Here is a 20,190-nt window from a genome sequence, read left to right as displayed (position 1 = left end):
GAGACCGTCCTGTTTAATAGACAGGTGGAGAAATGTCGGTCTCTGTGAGACAGAGTTTGTACAGGCCTGGAAAAGAGGGGTGGAGGGAGAGAGAGAAGCGGAGGAGGAGGAGCAAGAGACAGACAGACACGGCAAAGAGCAACATTGAACCCACATAGGGGGAAGCTGGAGGACGAGGCTGGCGTGGAAAGATGTTAACTCTAGGACAGGAAATTTGGAAGCTAGGACAAAAGTAGAGAGGGAGAGAAAAGGAAAAGACCGAGAAAAGAAGGAAGAAAAAGACATGCAGATGAGACAGAGAAATACACAGTCGCAGATAAACCAAGGAAAGAGACAGCAAAGACGTATTCTGAAAAAGGGACCGATAGAGTGATGAATTCAGTCGATAAGAGGGAGACAAGAGTTGGGGAAGATGAGGGGAGAGAGGCAGAGATAAGGGCCAGAGAGAAACAAGCATTGGCCGCGCGAAGCTTGTAGGAATGAATTTTAAAAAACACGCTAGTGATGTGTGCGCGCGCGCTGCAGCACGAGAAAGTGATCGTGCTGGCAGATGGCGGCTGCGCGCGTGCACGCTTGTGTGAACGCAGGCGCTAGGCCACTGGCAGCACTTTGAAAACCCCGATACAAAGTGTCTCAGAGCAGGGCATGCGCTGGCTCAGCGAGACCTAAAAATGACCCATTTTGGGCGGTCATAAGTGTTTTCCATATAATTTTCGCACCATGGAAAACTAGGGTCAATATTAAGGGTTTGTCATGGGTGGGAAAGGGATGGGAACACTCCCGTCTTTTGTAAGGATGTTACCTCCATTCCCTGTAGAGGATTTTACCAGAAAGTGAAAATCACTCCGATATCAGTCGTGAAACTGGGTAAGCTTTAGGAGAGCTAGTGTACAAGCAGCACCCTACTTTTACTATTAGATCCTGCTCCTCTAGCGCCGTGATATCCTATTGGATGAATGTTGCGCTCTATAAATAAATAAATATACAAGGCTTAATCCTGTAAACCAATTAATGTTGCTGATTCCCGGGTGCAACCCCATTGGATTCTGCGAATTTCCAAAAAGAGTGAATGAAACACACATACATATTAATTTCTACTATTGTGAAGGAGTCAAATTTACACACATCTGTGCCATTACAAAAATCCATTAGAAGCCAAGATCAAATTTAGACTTTTATTTGACTGATCTCCTTTTCATTGCAGAACATCTCTGAGTCTCACCTGACTTACATTGCAGTCGTTGAATTTCAAGCGTGTGAAAAAACGAGCAGTGAAATAGCACCTCTTATGGGCATACCTTCTTTTAGCCATTCCTCTCCCGATTGCCCCGGATAGAGCTGTCCTCACTGTGATGGTGTTTGACATGCATTAATCTGTTTCCTTTTCAGAAAGAAATTGGCCAAAATGAACGCCTTTTACAGCAGCTTCAGGCTAAACTGGATGAATCCACGAAGAAACTTTCAGAGTCTAGCAGACATAAGGTACTTAGTACAATGAGAGCTTACCAATGGATCAACAATAAGGGTTCTGAAATGGATGTTGTCTACTGATGTCTTGTTGGTTTTAGAGCCCAGAATCTTCCTCTGTTTGATTTTTGAGACCTAGTGTGACATTATTCCTTTGATTTCTATTTCTAAAATCTCCTTAAAACTGCTGCTGTGTTCAAGCTGTAGGCTCCAAATATGTGCCACCATGACAAAGGGCTTTCTGTTTCTCCAAACGGGAAACAACCCTAACAATGCGGGCATCACATCGCGATGCCATTATAACGCGTGCGTTATAACAACCGCGTTGTAACCTCGCAATGCCATTACTACGCAAGTCGTTACATCGACTTGCAGAAGATGGCGTGCTAACATTAGAAATATTATAGTTTACCATTCCAACACCTTCCCTACTGTTACGTAGGCTGGAGTTAGAATAGTAAATTATACATTTCTAATGTCAGCGCGCCATCTACTGCAAGTCGATGTAACGACTTGCGTAGTAATGGCTTTGTGTGGTAACAACGCAGTCGTTGTAACGACCGCGTTGTAATGGCACGCGGAGTAATGGCTCGCGTTGTAATGAGTCATATTCCTCCAAACAGCTATTTCAGTCCCCATCAGTGGACAGGCCCCATTTAAACAGTTTACTTTGTGTTTGATGGTGTCTGTTTGGGTTTTGAATTCCCCATTTTTGGAGATGTCTAGTTGAGATTTAGATTCCAAAATATTGCTCGTCTAATGATATCAAGTTGTGTTTTCGAATCCTGAATGTCCCTTTGCTACATTGGGTCTCTACTTTGGATTCCAGGGTGTTCTGTTTTTTTGGTGTTTGGTTACATGGTTGGACTTTAAATTACGGAACATCCCTTTGGTGATCCCTGGCTTGGTTCTGGATTTCAGAATTCCCCTTTGTTCAATGATGTCTGTTTGGGTTGTAGATTCTAGAATACCCCCTAATGTCTGATTTGGTTTTTAATCGAAGAATGTCCATTAATGCGAAAATGTCTACTTTTAGACTCCAGAATATAGTGTTGTCTGACCACTTCTAGTTATATTTTGGAGTCCAGAATGTTTTTTCGTTTCACAGTCTTTGGGTGAGCTTGAGATTCCAAAATGTCCCCTTGCTTCATAGCATCTGGTTCAGCTTTGGATTCTAGATTGATGTTGTCTGGGAAAGTTTCAGATTCTAGAATGCCTATTTAAGAACTTCTGTCTGCCTTTTGGATTCCAGAATGTTCTTTTGTTTCACGGTGTCTTATGAGGTATGACACCTATTGTGATGCAATTCATTCAGACCCCTCAAGTGACTTCTTAAATCTCCTGTTCAGTTGTAGATTAGTGACTTCCCAAAGTGTTGGGTGTGTGTGTGTGTGTGTGTGTGTGTGTGTGTGTGTGTGTTTTTTTGTGTATAGAGGTGGACAAGCTCACACAGTAGCAGAGAGAGTCGAGCCAGAGCCTAGTCAAGTTAAGGGTCTGGCTTGGCGCTAAGAGCCAATGCCAAAGCTGATCCCATGCAAATATTTGGCATGCAACTCAAGCAATAAACATCATGGAAAGCCTCTTCAAAGTAAAAAAAAAAAATGAATTAACATGTAGAAGCGTTTCACCTTATTTTCTCAGATTATATCTCCACATTGGGAGGTAGTTATTAAAAGGGACAGTTTTTAAACATGAACCTAGAAACTTTCCTGCCCCGGCCTCCTACCTTGACATCAATGCCATTAGTTCGGTAAGAAGCAAGTCAGTTGTCATTATACTTTAAATGTGGCCTTGGGTTCTTAAAATAGGTGGGACAACATTGTAGGCTATTAAATCAAACACAAGAAAGGTTTTTGTATGGGGCACATCCTTGATTAATGTTTTTGAAGGTGCTCTTGCATGTGATGCTGAAGAAAAGGGAGGCTGTGTGAAATGCTATTGGTGTTTGGTGTGTCACTCCACCTCGCATGGAGCGCTTGCTGTGCAATGCATTAAGCACCAATTTGCATCTTTACGTATTCTCAAACATCACACGGACGCATTGTATACAAGCACCAGTGTTCTAACTACAACCGGCATTTATTCATATTTTAATGAGGACTGAGAATGCACATCAGATCAATTGGGCATGAGAATGCTTCAAATATTTAAATATGTTAAGCACTACATGCAGCCTTACAGCCATGTCAGAGTGCAAGTTTAGATCTCTTGTTAGCTGTGCGGGTATAAGGTATTTGATTAGCAATAGTCATCTGATCAAGAGAGCCAATGGCGGAAGGTTCTTCCATCTACCTGGCCTAGTAACTATTCAGTAGGTGAGGAAATGAGGTCTGAGTGATGTGAAGTGACGAGAGAAAAGAGCAGGTGAGTGGCGTCTGTAACACGGCAGTAGTACTTGTAATGTTGCCTGTTGGTGTACATATTGTGTTGGATTCGTTCACAATGACAGGCAATACCATTGCCAAAACCACCATCGACCATAAATCATTTCCCTGAGAAGCCTCATGGGCCTGCTCCCTTGATTATGTAATTTGGTTATGTCTACTTTTCAGACTGATTTCGAGAAGGTCCTTGACCACAAAGGCTTGCTTCTGCGTCATCTGATGAACCGCGAACAAGACCAGGTATGTTCAAAAGAAAGACACTTTACAAGTAGTGTACGCATTATAATTGGACACCAAGGAATGCAGGAGTCCTGTTTAACCATAAAGTTAGCCGCCTTGTAAAATTTAGTACAGTGAGTTCCTGGAAAAATATCCTTGTGTGGTGGGCATATAATACCATGAAGTGAAACAAATACAAGAGCTCACTGGGGACTTGAAATTTGTTTAGCGAAGAAGTAATGAGCCATGAACATGCCATTACTTGGTGCAGGATGACCTCCCGTTTCTTCCAATCTGCTGCCGCATGGGTCACTAAGAGAGTAGGAGCGGGTCTTGTAAAGTAAGGACCAGCATTAGTGCCGATACAGGTGCAATGTGAGAACAGCGGTAAGCTGGTAAGTTATTTCAGTGGTAAGATAACTCTGTGAGTAAACCATCAGTTTGCTGAGGTCAGTCTACAACCAGCAAATCATAAATTCAAATTACTGTAGACTTATTTAGCCTTTCATCCATATGGGGTATATAAAATAATTACCCTTAATCTGAGGTAATTGATTACACTTTTATTTACAGCTTCATGAAGCTACAAACTTGTGGCAGTTTGCGTCTAGATTCAGAACTTTTCTTCATAATAATCTTCTCCACCAGTCTCCATGTTTGCGTAGTTCTACAAAAAAGTAACGTTTGCTAGTTGACTACATTATATGATTGGCATACTTTAGGAAACAACGGAGCACATTTTAATTAACAACAAGGTGTATTAGCCTGGATGAAGCACTTTATGCCAAATTCACCAAGTATCGGTACCTCGTTAGTGAGACGTGGGGTTAAACCAGGATCCTAAATTCTTCCCTAATCCTAATATTGTGTCTAAACTTGGCTGTTCGGAATTGATCAAAAACTTTGATTGCCAGTAACCAAGGTTGACCTTCATTTAGACATGGAAAAACGGTGCAAGCTGGCTGCCTGCACTAGGTACCCCCCTCAACCCATGGCTAATCCACATCACATAAGGGCAGCTGGTTGGCAGGTTTAACCCTCTGCTAAGCAGACAAGCGAGCCATGGTAGGGGCATGATTGACATCATCATGGTTTAGCATACCCTACTAAGATGACTGTCCCTGAGCTGTGTAGCCATGAGCTGTCAGAACAGAAATCTCAGACATTTGCCTTTTGTCAGAGGATGCTAATGACCCATAGGAAACCTAATCGTAGGATGAACGAGGTGTCCGAGAATGTGTGGCTTAGGGGTGCCCATTTTCCCCTCCCTAGCATCTGAGTCCCCAAAGCTACCCAGTACACATCCACAGAACACCCGACGTAACGTCGAGAACCCATAAAGACCCAAGTAGGAGTGGATTGAAAGGGGACATGTTAGCCACCTGGGCATGTTGGCAATGCAAATTAAGTATGGTGGGGGGTTGACAGGCTAGTGGGTTCCACCATCCAATTGTTGGTTTTACTTTGTCCGGTCTAAATATTTGAGGCCCAGAGGCAGATTGGGAGCATCTGGGCAAAGTAGTGAACTTAGGCTGCTGTCTCCTTCTAAGGCCACAAATATACCCTGAGGCCTTTCATCATGCTATGATGCCTTCCCTGAGCTTCAAGAACTGTAAGCACTCATAAATAAGGAATCGCCTATTCTAAAGCATTATACATACAACTGGACTTTGTATGTCTTACAAATCACAATTTGATGTAACCCTTCTGTTTGCATTGCTTCATTTGTTTTTTTCTATTTTCGTGCCTATTCAGAAGTCATCCCGATTCCCAGTGCATGAGGTGTTTTTTATGACATTGGGGTGTTAATTTTGTCCAAGGGACTCTTCTCTAATGTTTGCTACTACCTGTGATCTTATTCTTTTTACTACAGGTTCTTGGCTACAACAGTCACTCCTCACACAGCAATGGTATCCTTCGTAAAGCACCAGCCACTGGCTCCACCGCTCCGAGAGTTGTGAGTACTCTCTTGCCATGACGCGTATGTCATGCCATGTTTATAACTGTTGTGCATAGCAGCTGTTCCTTTGCTCAGCCACCGCCTTTGCCATGGGCAACAGCTCATATAATTAATCAATCAGGGCTTTGTAAAGTGGGACTACTCACCTGTGAGGATCTCAAGGTGCTGGCGGGTGGCAGCTTCAGAGGGTGCTGTGGTCATCTGAAGAGCCAAGTCTTGAGGTCCTTCCTGAACTGGAGAAGTGTAGGGCTTTGCTGGAGGTGGAGGGGAAGGTCGTTCCAGGTCTTGGCTGCACGGTAGGAGGACTTACCACCCGTTCTGGTCTTGTAGACGCGTTGGATGGTGGCCAGAGAAATGTCAGCTGATCAGAGGTTTATTTTTGGTGCGTGGAAGGAAAGACGGTTGTTTAGGTATACTGTTCTGATGTTGTGGAGGGCCTTGTATGCGTGCGTGAAAAGCTTGAAGGTTATTCTTCTTTCGACGGGGAGCCAGTGGAGATCGCATAGGTGTTCGGTGATGTGGTTGTGACTAGGGATGTCTAGGATCAGTATGGCTGCGGCGATCTGGACGGTCTGGCGCTTAAGAAATGTAAGAATGATTAGAAATGTGTCCCAGAGACAGCAGATCCTCCCTGTGTATTTAGGCGTTAGTTGCAATTTTTATTGAAATTTAAAAAAAATTTTTTTAGATAGAATTTAGATTTCATGCATCATTTGTATGAGATGGAGTTGTTCTGTCAAGTTCATACAGTGACCAAGCATCTGAGATTCAATTTATACATAAATAATATTTGTTAACTGCTCCTTAATGGAGTAGGCTAACAGTGTCATTGTCTCTGTGCTCTTTAGATTAATGACCTGCAGTTGGTACGCGACTCCCTCCGCAGCCTCCGCAATGGACTTAGTAGCCAGGACCCACAGCATCACACCATTGACAGCCTCGAGCAAGGCATCGCCAGCCTAATGGAGAGGCTGCATGCCATCGAGGCGCAGAGAAGGCAAGACAAACGGGTGAGTGGGATAAGAGCCAAGAGTTGGAAAGGAGGCTTTGATCTTCGAGAGCAGTAGTCTTCAAACTTCTTAATGGCTCGCCCCCCTGTAGGGAACAAAATAACTGGGCCCCCCTCAATTTTTCACAATTATTCTATTAAACTGGCCATGTTTAAATATGTATAGACATTGCAGTTAGGTTCTATTATTCTTTTACAAGTGTAATCAAATACATGATTGCCAAGCATACCATTCTGGTCAGGCAGACCTTTCTAACGTGTAAAAGTATCCACAGTGTGTTTATTAGAAACGGGGGTGGGAGCTCTGAAGAATATTTGGAGACCCTTCCCTTTTGACACCTTCTCCCAGCCAGAATATAAATGACGAAAGTGGTTAGTGATGGCCCATTACAGCTCATTCTTATCCGCATATTGCTTCTTTCGGCCAGCGCCTAGTTGTTCAATTATAACCCACGTGTAGAGTGTCCCACCCAATAGTTTACTTTTAAATATGAATATAGTAGGACTTTCTCGCTGCACAAGTCAAGTGACAGCCTCAGTTCTCCCTTGTGTACATTCAACCCTCCCTTTGCAAGGTCTTCATGAGTGCATCAGGTTTTGTACAGAGAGCTTTAACATTGGTCTATTCGGGTCAGATCCACGCCCGTTTGTCATGATCACCAGTGACGATATGAAAGATTCCCATTCAGATCCACTGTTGGAAAACATATCCCTAAAACCTGGCTTAAGTCAAACATGGAAAACCCTGATTTACTCAGTGTCTTTTGGAAAATATGGAAAGGTAGCAGGTTGGCATTGCTAATTTGCACTGAGGGGGAGATGGAGGAAGATGCCGGAACTCAACTTGGGGAGGGGGGATTTTTTTTTGCACACCATATTAAGCATGCATTTGTTTTATAACAGTGCTTAAAAGAGCAAAGCATAGTGTTGGGCTGTATCTTAATAATGCTAAGATCTCTAATCAGCTCCATAACATACAGATACACAACATGTTTCAGGGGAATTCAAAACACATGTATTTAAGAAATACATACACACAAAACAGACACAAAAACACACATTCTACCAGCCTTGCAAGGGTAGCCCCACTTCTCCTACTTGTGCTCTGCCTCCAGCAGCCTGCTTGTAGACCCAGCTCATTTTGCATCAAGAAATGGAAAGGGACCACGAAGGGAGACAGGAAAAGAAAACAAGAGGTGTACCGTGTGCTTGGTGTTTGCCAGAAGGGACTGGCAGAGTGGCAAGGCATTCCCACAGAAATCACGTGATATTTTCATGAGATCTCCTTGTTTCTTTAGGCTCGTGCCAGATCACCTGGAAACAGGACAGCAAGCGAATACAGAGATTCTTGGCCTCCAAACTCAAGTAAGCATTGTTCGAAGTTACGAATCACTGCGTAAAACTCCCTGTATGCCATCGAGGGGTGTTCGAAGCATATTGTGCAGACAATAGAGGATTTAAATATGAAAAATGTTGAAAATTGCTCAGTGGCCCAGAGGTGTGAGGTTTCTGAAGTGTAAGTTTCTTGTGTGCTTCGGATATCCAAATGCAAAGAGTTCAATGGGTATGCACGTTTGTGCTTACATATTTTCTTCTGAATCCTATGGTTGTGGGTGGTCTGTAAAGGAAACTTTTCAGACAAAAAAGCCTTCTTCCGGGGGTATACTGCAGACAATAATTTATATCAGGTGCATAAAGCAAGGCATGCAACAGAACATCCCTGTAGTTAAAATCTGGGCAAGTAGAATTGCAACACAATGAACTTTCAAGACCAAAGACTGTCTTCTGTGGGGAAAAGCCAGTGGCTGAACATATTTAAGCCTTGAGGACGTTGGGTATCTATCATCAGGATCCCAACTTACCATTTGAAACTAAAGTAGGCATTTTGAGATTTGACGTATAATGGCACACGTTACATTCCTGAGAAACATATTTTATTATATGCATACTCTAAGGCCCTCGATACAAGTCAAGGGCCACATTTTGCAAGGGGCTTATAAATAAGCCCCTTAATTCTTTATCTCATCCATGCTCTGTATACACAAAACAATATTCTTTTTAATGTGTTTTGCACTGCAACAGGTATTTCTGATTGCTTTTGTCAGCACACAATTGTGAGCATCAAGCCTATTGGCTTTGCCAATGATTGTTGGAAATGTGGTTGTGTTCCAGATTATGGAACTAAGTGGCATATCAGCAACAACCGGCGATAATTATTGCTAAGCGCACTTAGCGCTAGGATAATTATCGCCGGCTAGCGTGGATTTTTATCGCTGAGATAGCGTGCTATTAGCAACGCTTATCTCAAAAGTGATAAAAATCCTCACGCTAACTGCCTAACGTGAGATTATCGCTGGAAACCCAGCGATAATCTCACGCAATGTGGCATTAGCTTGATGATAGGGACTCACAAACTTAGCCATGTTATCCACCTTCCATAGGATATCATGGCTAAGTCAGTCCTGAAGCAGGCGTAAGGAAAGTAGCGATAACAGGGGTTATCGCTACTTTTCTTGCCGCTATGCTTCATAGCGTGCGGCTTGATGATAGGAGAAATGTCGCTTAGTCAAAATGCACATTATCTGGAGCAATGGTTGGAAAATTCCAACAGGAGGCTCCTGTGACTGAACAAGCATTGGCAAAGCCAATAGGTCTCAACTGTGCAAGAACTATTGTCGTTGGAAATGTGTTTTAGCCATGTTGTACACCAGTGTAGCTACTGTTCAGCATTGCTAAAAGGTACTGTTGTGGAGTGGGGTGGGGTAGATTGTAGTGGGGTAGATTGTAGTAGAGTGGAGTGGGGTAGATTGTGGTAGAGTGGGGTAAGGTAGAATGAGGTAGATTGTAGTGGGGTAGTTTGAAGTAGACTGGATTGGGGTGTGGTTGATTGGAGTTTGGTAGATTGAAGTGTAGTTGAGTGGGGTAGGGTGGGGTAGACTGGATTGGGGTAGATTGGTGTGGGGCGGATTGTGGTAGACGGGGTCCTGTGGGGTAGATTCAATTGGAGTGGAGTAGATTGGAGAGAAGTGGGTTTGACCTGGGTAGATTGGTGTAGTGTAGATTGGAGTGGACTGGTGTAGATTGGAGTGGGGTAAACTGGGGCTGAGCAGAGATATACTGGGTTAGAGTGTAGTGGGGTAGATTGGGGAGGAGTGGAGTGGATTTGAGTGGAGTAGAGTAAATTGAAGTATGGTAGATTAGGGTGGGGTGGGTACATTGCAGTGTGGAATGGGGTTGCTCGGGTTAGATTGGAGTGTAGTGGGGTAGATTGGAATGTGATAGTTTAGAGTGGGGAGGAGTCGTTTGGAATGGAGTGTAGTGGATTTTATTGGCGTGGAGTAGAAGCTGGTAGATTAGAGTGGGTACGATTTGAGTGGGGTTGATTGGGATGGTTTGGATTAGAGTGGGTAGATGGGGTGGGGTAGATTGTGGTAGATTGGAGTGGGGTTGATCAACTTAGAGATGGGTGGAGTGGAGTTGAATAGAGTGTAGTGTGGAGTGGGGTGGGATAGAGCGAGGTGGCATAGAGTGGGGTGGGATAGAGTGGGGTGGGATAGAGTGGGGTGGGATAGAGTGGAGTGGGATAGAGTGGAGTGGGGTAGAGTGGATTGAGTTAGAGTGATGTAGGGTAGATTGGAGCAGAGGGAGGTAGATTCGAGCATTTGATTGTGGTAGAGTGGAGTGGGGTAGATTGGGTTAGATTGCATGGAGTGAGGTGACTTGGAGAGGAGTGTGCTAAATTGCAGTGGGGCAGACAGGGTAGATGTGATGATCGTGGAGTGGATTGTGGTTGATTGTAGTGGAGTGGGGTAGATTGGGGTAAGGAGTGGAATAGGTAGATTGTAGTGGGGTGAGGTAGTTTCTGGTGCGGTGGAGGGAGGTAGATTCGATTGGGGTAAATTGGGTTAGAGTGGAGTGGGGTAAATTGGGTTCAACTGGGTGGAGTGGGGTAGACTGGAGTAGAGTAGATTGGGTGGAGTGGAGTGGGGTACATTGTAGTGAAGTGGAGTGGGGTAGATTGAAATGGAGTGGGAGATAGTTTGAGGTAGATTGGAGTGGAGTGGGGTAAGTGGTGTGGAGCGGAGTAGTGTAGACTGGAGGGGCATGTCAGAGTCATAGAATAGAGGGGCATGCTGTGGCGTGACATGGAGTGGAGTTTAGTGGCATGTCACAGAGTGTCTTAGAGTGGAGTGGCATGTTGTAGAGTGAAGTGGCACAGAGTGGAGCAGAGTGTTGTAGAGTGGAGTTGTGTGAAGTGGAGTGGCATAGTGTGGAGTATGCATGGTGTGTGCAATGCCATTACAGACAACACATTTTCAATTGAAATGAACATTACATTTGCACCGACATACAGTGTTACTGCACACAAACGATAATGTGTGGAAATATGATCACCTAGAGTATTGATGTGTTTTGATCATATTCAAATATTTGTTTCCACCACACTTCAAAATTAGAGAGAAGAGAATATGACAAATTCTTAGTAGGGATTTGTCATTGAAACAGTGACTAAGAAGAGTACATTTTAATCACATTTTATTGCTGAGAGCGAATTGACTGCTTGATATGAGTAGTGAGTAAGCAGGTTTCTCAACTCCTTAAAGACTGCCAATTTATTAGAGTGCAAAAATAAATATCGTTTAGGGGAATTTATTACATTTTAATTGGAGCAACTGGTCAAGTTTCAGATAATGGTAGAGGCATGGGTTGTATTTTTTATTTTTTTTGCAATGGACCATGCATCCGTGACTGGGCTGTCAACTACCATTCTGATGTCGTACCGGATGGTGATGCATTTCGTTTATTTACAGAGATGCCACACTCCCGCAGCACCCCGGCTGTGAGTGGCGGGGCCTGCACCAAGGTGCTGTACTTCACTGATCGCTCTCTGACGCCCTTCATGGTCAACATAGCAAAGAGGTGAGTGGGTCCAACGAGTTCCTTAGTGCTTTATTTGTATATGATATTCAGTCACGCTCCACCGTCTCCAGCAGCCTCTTCGTGCTCAGTTAACTCCATTTCTTAAAGTGATTCTTTTCACCAGGGGACCCTGAAAATGAATCCGTTACAAATAAACGAATGAAGATAGACAGCAGAGACCCAATTCACAATTGTTCTGCAGGTCACATTCCCATCCTGTATGCAAGTGAAGATGTACTCCTGTATGGGGCAGGAGTAAATCCCTGTCCACTGGGGAAATGGGAAGGGAACACCCCCCAAATTAACTGAGGGTGTGGCAGACAGGGGGCTCACCACTGTGAAAGAAAATTAAAAACCCAGCATGTGCAGAGAAACCTTTGCTAAACTTTCAGAAATGTGTAAATATATACTCGTTTAATGTTACAGCCACTCTTAAAACTGTGCAACTACTTCTACTACTAGACTACCTCCCACTGTGATCCCCAAAACTACACTACCTTCCACACCCTTGCAATATCACCTTATAGCACTACCTCCTTCCACAGCATACCACCGCCTTTAAACCAGTCACCTGCTATCACTGCATAGAATTGACCAGCGCTTGACATCCACCTCACAGCACTCCACTACCACTCCCAGTCCTGCTGCAATCACCACAGTGCACTACCATGCACCATCACCACCACCCACCAATCACCAAAAGCACCATTGTCACAGATTAGTGCATTTCCACTCCCAATGTGCATGCTCTGGTGTGTACACCTGGACCTGCGTCTACCACTATTCACTTCCAGGTATCGGGGTAGAAAATCCCTCTTGGTTGTAAGCCCCGCAGGGTCTCTGACATTCAAGGTCTCATTGTGTGTCGCTATAGTTCCAGATTTTGTGATAATTTTGATAAACTATGGCAGCCACCTGTTGCATCTCCTGATCAGTGCTTAGGAACCAAAGAAGATTTGCCCCCATGGTGTAATGTGGCGACACATTGTTTTCACATTTCTCTTTACGGTGGTTTCTGAAATTCCGAAACCACACTGAAGTTCAATGATTCACTTTCTGCTGAGGTCTTCCAACAACATTTTCAGAACAGGCTTGGAAAGTGCCTTATCTCACAGACTTCTAATTTCCTGGTTGTTTTGGCATAATGGACATTCTTCCACTGCTCTGTGAACTGGTACTCTGAAAAGGCAGAGGTCATGTTGATCTTTCTCTGATTTTTTGCATCATGAACGGCAGTTCACAAACAGTGAGCGCGTTATGCCCGAGCAGGAAAAAATGCAGAACAGTGTAAAGCCCCCTCTCAAAAGCTTGAAGGTGAAACGATCACCAGCATAGATTGTTGATTGTTCACTTTGGCTCGGCTATTCTGTGTTCTAGCATTCCATAGTCAGTTTCAGTTTCATTTTGTTTGAGAATATGCCAATACGGCAACACAAACATACACCAGACTACCTACATTACATCCAGCCTAAACCACAATTCATCATTGTTAACGTTTATGAGACCCCCCTGTCATTGATACAAAAATTAAAGTCGGGGCTTAATGAAACTTGGGTAGTGGTCTTTTGGTCATTTAAGTGACCCGTGCAAACGGAATCCTGAGACGAGGCGCTGTGAGAAAAATGGCGGCAGGACTGTGGAGCTAGGCGCCTTCCATTTCTCTCGGTGAAGGGGGGAGCCCAACCAGCCAAAGAAAATGAGAAGGAGTTAGTTTACATATTTCTGCTTTTGTTAATTGTGCTTCCATCTCACCCAAAGCAAGGGGAGGAGTCCCGTCAACCATGCGTTAACTGGCAACTGCCACAAAAGAGGCTGAGGGGCACACGTGGAGGAAAAACGCCATTTATTTAACCCAGACATTGAATTAAGAGGCTGTTTGTGCCCCAGGAGCACCCCACATCTGCCCATAGTACACAGGAGGGGTGTTGGCAACTTGCAAGATGAAAAAGTATCCCTTTTGGGGGCTGTATTATGAAATTTTGCTTTCGGATTAGCTGGAGAGCCCCCAACATTCCACTCCCATAGTCACTCGCAGGGTTTTCAGTTAAATATGGCAGTTGCCAAATATGCAAATGAATCTGCACACGCTCGTCCCTTGTATTACACTGAGCCGGTTCTGGGAGGCAGTCACTAAAGAGTTAAGTGAGATGACGCACGGATTTGGTCATGGCCGCCTAAACAACCGTGTTTGGTACAGATGAGAGCCTTGCAGTGCTGGTGTCTGTTTTATCATCATTACTTTAGCTCATTTGCTTATCACTAAAGTGTGGGAAGTTGTAGGAACTCCTAGGTGTGAACAGTGGCGGGCATCCCTATGCCAATTGTATGAACTTTAAGCCTCATCTTACAAATTAAAAGGTAATGATGACACGGTACAAAGCAGGCTCTGGGGCAGCCTTTTTCAGAGTGTTTGCTTTCAGATATATATTGGGTACAATAATAATTGTAAAACATTTTAATCAATGTTTATTTCGTTTTTTTGCATGTTTTTCTGTTTTCACCTTTATTTACAATTTTCACCGGGTTCACCTAAGCAATTATTCAAAATTGGCTTTGTGATTTATGGAGTATGTCCTTACTACTTTCTCAATAAGAAAAAGAAACAAATACTTTTTCCCAGTAGGTAAACATACCCCGCTACTCCACTGACATGGGGCTAGTTCCTGAGAACCAAGCCATGGAACAAAGCTTCACATCTGCTTCTGCTGCATACTCATTATAGACATGCACAACAGCCTAAAGGACAGTATTGTGTTTTCTATAGAAACCCTCTAAAGTACATCAAGCAGCTATGCCAGTGACATCTGGGCACCGACACGAGAGCAAATCTTATGCATCACACAGAATACGAATTTTGTCCTGCACCATTATTACCAATGTCAATCAGCATTAATTAAGCATCAGCGAGACAGTAATTAGGAAGGATCACACACAGGTTTGTGGATAAGAAGTTAATCAGATTTTTTGACACAGTGACTGGACTCCTGCCATTTGTTTAGCATGACTCCCAACACAGTTGGCAGTGGTACTGTGCATCTCTTAATGTATTTTGTTATTGCCTTGCTTCTTCTGTCCAGTGTGGTGTACGCGAGGGTTAGAAATCTAGGAATTATAACTTTTCTAACTGTGTATCAATCTCTGTGTTCCGCCTCCCACACAGGTTAGGAGATGTGACTCTAAGTGACTTTAAGGCAGCCATTGATCGGGACGGAGCATACCGGTACCACTTCAAAGCACTGGACCCAGAATTTGGCACTGTGAAAGAGGAGGTACATGCAAAAATATGTGTTTTAGTAACAAAATGTAGTGTTTTGTCAAGTGTTAGTTGCTGGCCTACAAACCACCCATGCCTGACCCTCTAGCTGTCAGGCCTTTTGCTCCTCTGTCTTACAGAAGAGGAGCACTTCCCCACAACCAAAAGAACCACGAAAAAAACCACTGTTAAACTGTTAAAAAGAGGTTGAGCCCGGGCTGACTAATGTGCCATTATCACCATTATAAGCACACCCACTTTAAAACCTAAAAGCTGATGGGTGCAAAGTTTGAATGGATCTTAACCACTGTGCAGTATTCCATTCCAGCATCTTGTAAAACACTTGTCCCTTCACTGATAGGCTCAACCATATCCGAATAAGGCTCGTCTCTGCTGTCTCAGTGGTGAGGTGGGAAGGGCAGCTAAACAAAGAGCGCACTAGCACAAGGCCAAAGAACCGTGCAGATTTCAGGGTACGAAAACACCCTGTAAGAATGTTGTGGGAAAATAATCATTTACATGAGGCGAGGAGGACCAAAATGACTAAGCTGCAAATTATCAGCCAGTATCAATCCAACGGGACATATGAAAGACAACCCACTTTTATGTTAACTGATATAAAGCCTTTTCGATCAGGGTAGCCTCAATATTTTCTTGCACTGAACACTAATTTACGTAGATATGCAAGGGCTGCCTAGTTCAGTGAAACCGTTATACATTTTAATAAGATTATTTTTTAAAGGATGGTCACCATTTAGCTGTTTTGTATCTTTAGTTGCTTATTTAAGTTTCTCTGTTGAATGGTAAAATATAATATACTAGAGTTGCTTAAGACACCTGATCGAGATAGGATAGGATAATCATTTATATAGCGCAACGAATGCCGAAGCGTCTTGGCGCTGGTATATAGAGAAGTTTAAGTTGAAAGTCACAGGTTCAAATCTCAACAGTGCTCATCAGTTTGATATTAGCATAACCTGTTTGCAGTGTGCCTATGCTACCGGATGCTATAAAAAGTAAAGTCATTCTTTTTTCTTTCAGGTGTTCCATGATGATGACATCATTCCTGGGTGGGAAGGTAAAATAGTTGCCTGGGTGGAAGAGGACCACGGAGACCTCAAATGAACTTCACTGCCGAGTTTTATTTTTGAATGCAAAAAAAAAAAAAAAAGCAAAAAAAATACAAAACAAAAACAAAAAAACAACAAACACAAAAAATTCTACCAAAAAGGAGTGCTGGAATTCAGGACATCACTCTGCCAAAAGAGAGTTTACTTTTCCATTGACCAGTACCAAAAATGATTCCTTGTTTATAGACTGTTAGGATTTGAACTTTAAACGGCCAAGAAACTGATGTTGTTCAAAGAGGAAGCCCAGTGGAGGACAAAAATTGATTCACATGCTTTATCCTCTCAATGGAAAACCTGCAGCCTTAAATGAACAACATGCATCCTGCAGACCAGCAAAGAACACTTACTGCCTCTGAGATCTCATAATCCCTTTCTCCTTTACTGATATAATTCAGTATTATTGTAACTTTAAAGAAATGGAGGAAGGATCACATGTTCTCTTGGATGCATTCCATCAGAAATTGTTATAAACCCAAAAAAGTATTTAATTCAGTATCACACAAATGCACAGTTGACCAAGTTCCTGAACGGATTCACCTGTAAAACAGTGAATCCACTCATCTATGGACGTTGGACTTGTGGAAAAGACAGATGACTCTTATGTAATGATTTTTTCAAAATCCAAGACGAAGATACAGGAACAGCACTAAAACTCCACGTTTTTCAAAGACCTTCTGCAGATTACCTTTATGATAAACTGGCTTTCTTCACCATACTCCAAACTAAAAGAGAGTCACCCTTTTTCAAAAGAAAAGAACAGGGTAGTATAAATAATGAAAAAAAGAATACAATTCCCTTTCTTGCCGGATCTATATCAATAAATCAATGAAGTGGGAGCACAGTTAAAAACTAAATGGACATATCCTCTTGTTAACACCATGTAACTAAAACATCATATTCTTCAACAGTACATATATTAAAAACCCTTCCCTCTATATCATAGACCAACAAACAATGATGTAGATAAATTCCTATTTATTTTTTTAAGAAATTATTTTTACAATACTACTACTAAACTTCCAAATACAATTAAAAACCCAAACAACTCATGCAAAATGAATTAGCAAACAACCACTTTTACTTGTTGTAGGTGGCAATATTGTAATTTAAAATACATTTATAGTACATCCATATTAATAATTTAAAAAAATTACAAAGTTGACGATGCAGCATTTCAGTAAAAAACACAATATTTTCGTCCACCTTCTTCAGGACAATATAATTAAGATTTCTTCTGTATCAAGCACACCCCTCTACTCGCACATGTATGCTGCTATCCTCAAAACACCATGCGTGGGCCTGACGCATAAATTCAAAAGGCCTCTTCCAGATCCAGAACATATTAGATGAGTGAACGTACCTGCGAGCAAACAGATATGCTCAATGTATACCTGTCGTCAATGTGGTATACAAAATATCTCAATCTATAACCTCAGTGTCCCAACACTCAAATAAAGCCCTTTTTTATATTAAATATAATCATTAAAGGATGCCACTCATCCTTTAATGATTATATTTGATATTGATATAGATCCGGCAAGAAAGGGAATTGAATTCTCTTTTTTCATCATTTCTTCACCATACTGCCTTCAAACAGCGCAACAAATGAGGAAGCCACAATATCAACTCTTTGTTATCTGCATTCCTATTTATTTTCAGAGTTACTGGATTATTCAAGTGGGCGTAAGTGTCCCTCTGGTTCTGCTGTTTCCCTCTATCTTTTTTGTGCTGCCTCCACAAGACCCTTCTCCCAGAAGACGAGTATTTCAAAGCTGCAGTGTCACCATACGTGATGTCAATACATGTCTCCGTTGTCGTACATAATCCTTATCCACCCACTACAGCAGTAATACATAGCTTCCAATGTGTCCCAGGTTAGCTTGCTTCTCATCACAATGTGATGTGCTGCCATGTAAAGTAATTTCTGAACACCTGCTGTGATATAATGTACATATATATTTTCTGAAAATTACACAAGTGGGCCACAGGTTTCTTGGATGTAGACCAAAATGGTCTTTATATGTGTAAATATTGATAGAAATAAAGTTTGTGTTATTTTATATAAATGTGCATTTTTTTGTAAAAAGGTGGTTTGTTTGAGTATATTGTTTTTTTTTTTTTTTTTACAAAATCCAGTCACTGTCTTATGTCTCTTTTTACACTGGCGAAGCGCTTTTGTACTGTTCACCAGCTACTCAAGGTTCATTTTGTAAATTTTCATTGTAATGTTTTGTATCCCCGGGAGAACTTGCACCATCTCCTTAAACTCACCCACAATTTATTTTGTTATGAAGATTTGAACATTCACAGTCGATGTTGCTATGATATCCAGTGAACTGTAAATACAGAATATATGTAATTCCATTTCATGAAATGCTCTGTGTATATATAAAGAAATGTTTGCTACCTTCTATGTCCGGGTAAAATAAAATGGTTTATTCTTATAAAGACCCTAAATCACAGATGTGCATGCAGTTATTGAAATGCCCTCTAAAAGGGTCAACATTTTTCATTGTTTCAGATGTTTTCATAAACTCCTTGTTTTTTTTTTTTTAAAGTGTGCTACTATATTTTATTAATACATTACGTGTTAGCGCTATTGCCCACTTGAATCTTAAATACATTTAAAACACATTTCTATTTTGTTATCCTGTGTTGTACACTGCACATTTTAGCTAAACCATTGTAGTAAGCATAGCCTCATTCTGAAGTCGGTACACTGTAGCAAGAAGTTTAGAAAGTAGAAATAAATAGAGTCAGCTCTTGCTCGTAATACATGTATCTCCATCGTAAGGGTTTCTCGCATATTTGCCACAAGAGGAGCCTGGCATTTACTCATTAGCACATATATGGAGGGTTCTGTTTTATCACATATCCCTGCTTCCATTCACTTGATTTGAGAAAAGGTTTATAAATATAGCACCAACATATATTAATTTTAGCATTACAGGCTTCAAGTGTTCGGACATGAAGCTCTGGCGAGTAGATTAGACAAATGCTTTGCCTACTTTTTTTTTTCTTGCAACATCATCAAATATATACATATAGATGAATAAATACATGGATACATGATGAGATACAACCAAGAATGAATAAACTATACAGAGAGAGGTAAAATTTCATCTTTAATATTAAATAATAAAATAGCAACAATGAATATATTCCCATATCCGAGGGGTTGCAGGCTATTCAAACTATTATCGGCCCACCTCAGTTATTTTTCCAATTGTTAAGCGGGGCCCAAATGCATTTTCCTACTTTTTTTTGCCCTCCATCCCTTCCTTTCGTACATCTCCTTTTCAAGATTTAAAATAGATAAAAGTCGTGTGAGCCATTGTTGGAAAAGGAGGATGGGGGGGGGGGCAACCATGTGGAGGAAATACATATTCTTGCCACTGCCATGGCCAGGAAAACAAAGTATTGGTTGGGAATGTACGTTCTTATGACGCATTCTTTTCCCCCGTAGGGAATCACAACGCCCGCGTTGTGATTCCGCATACCATTACTCCGCATGTCGGAACAACGACTTGCGGAGGAGGGGCGCTGGATGTTGGAATAGTATAATCTACTATTCCAACTCCAGTCTGTGCGGACAATAGGGAAGGTGTTGGATTTTAAATCGTCGTTGTTACGACTTGCGCAGTAATGGTATGCGGAATCACAACGCGGTCATTGTAACAACCGCGTTGTGATTCCCTGCGGGGAAAAAGATTTGTGGTAAACGTTGTTTACCATTACGTTGTTGGCCCCTGGAGTTCCTTCATTTGTGACCCCCAATAGCATTAACTCAGCTGTGAGTACTACCTTAATCTTCGGGGAATGCTCTATGAAGGTTTCTATATCCTGCT

The 20,190-nt window shown here is 42.2% G+C and overlaps 1 protein-coding gene across 3 annotated transcripts in view; it reads left to right on the top strand.

The window, feature by feature from the left end:
- Window positions 1–18,790, top strand: part of DIXDC1 (DIX domain containing 1) — a 463,468-nt gene extending 444,678 nt beyond the window's left edge. For all 3 annotated transcript variants that reach the window (XM_085645796.1, XM_085645795.1, XM_085645797.1), the window contains 8 exons: window positions 1,390–1,482; window positions 4,020–4,091; window positions 5,944–6,027; window positions 6,879–7,040; window positions 8,338–8,404; window positions 11,851–11,959; window positions 15,120–15,228; window positions 16,254–18,790. In XM_085645796.1, coding sequence (XP_085501922.1) covers window positions 1,390–1,482; window positions 4,020–4,091; window positions 5,944–6,027; window positions 6,879–7,040; window positions 8,338–8,404; window positions 11,851–11,959; window positions 15,120–15,228; window positions 16,254–16,337 — 780 coding nt within the window. In that variant the 3' untranslated portion in view covers window positions 16,338–18,790. The remainder of the gene's footprint in view (window positions 1–1,389; window positions 1,483–4,019; window positions 4,092–5,943; window positions 6,028–6,878; window positions 7,041–8,337; window positions 8,405–11,850; window positions 11,960–15,119; window positions 15,229–16,253) is intronic.
- Window positions 18,791–20,190: the final 1,400 nt, after the last annotated feature.

The sequence above is a fragment of the Triturus cristatus genome, chromosome 3_1, assembly GCF_964204655.1.
Source record: "Triturus cristatus chromosome 3_1, aTriCri1.1, whole genome shotgun sequence".
NCBI lineage: Eukaryota > Metazoa > Chordata > Amphibia > Caudata > Salamandridae > Triturus > Triturus cristatus.
This window is presented reverse-complemented; position numbering and strand designations above follow the sequence as displayed.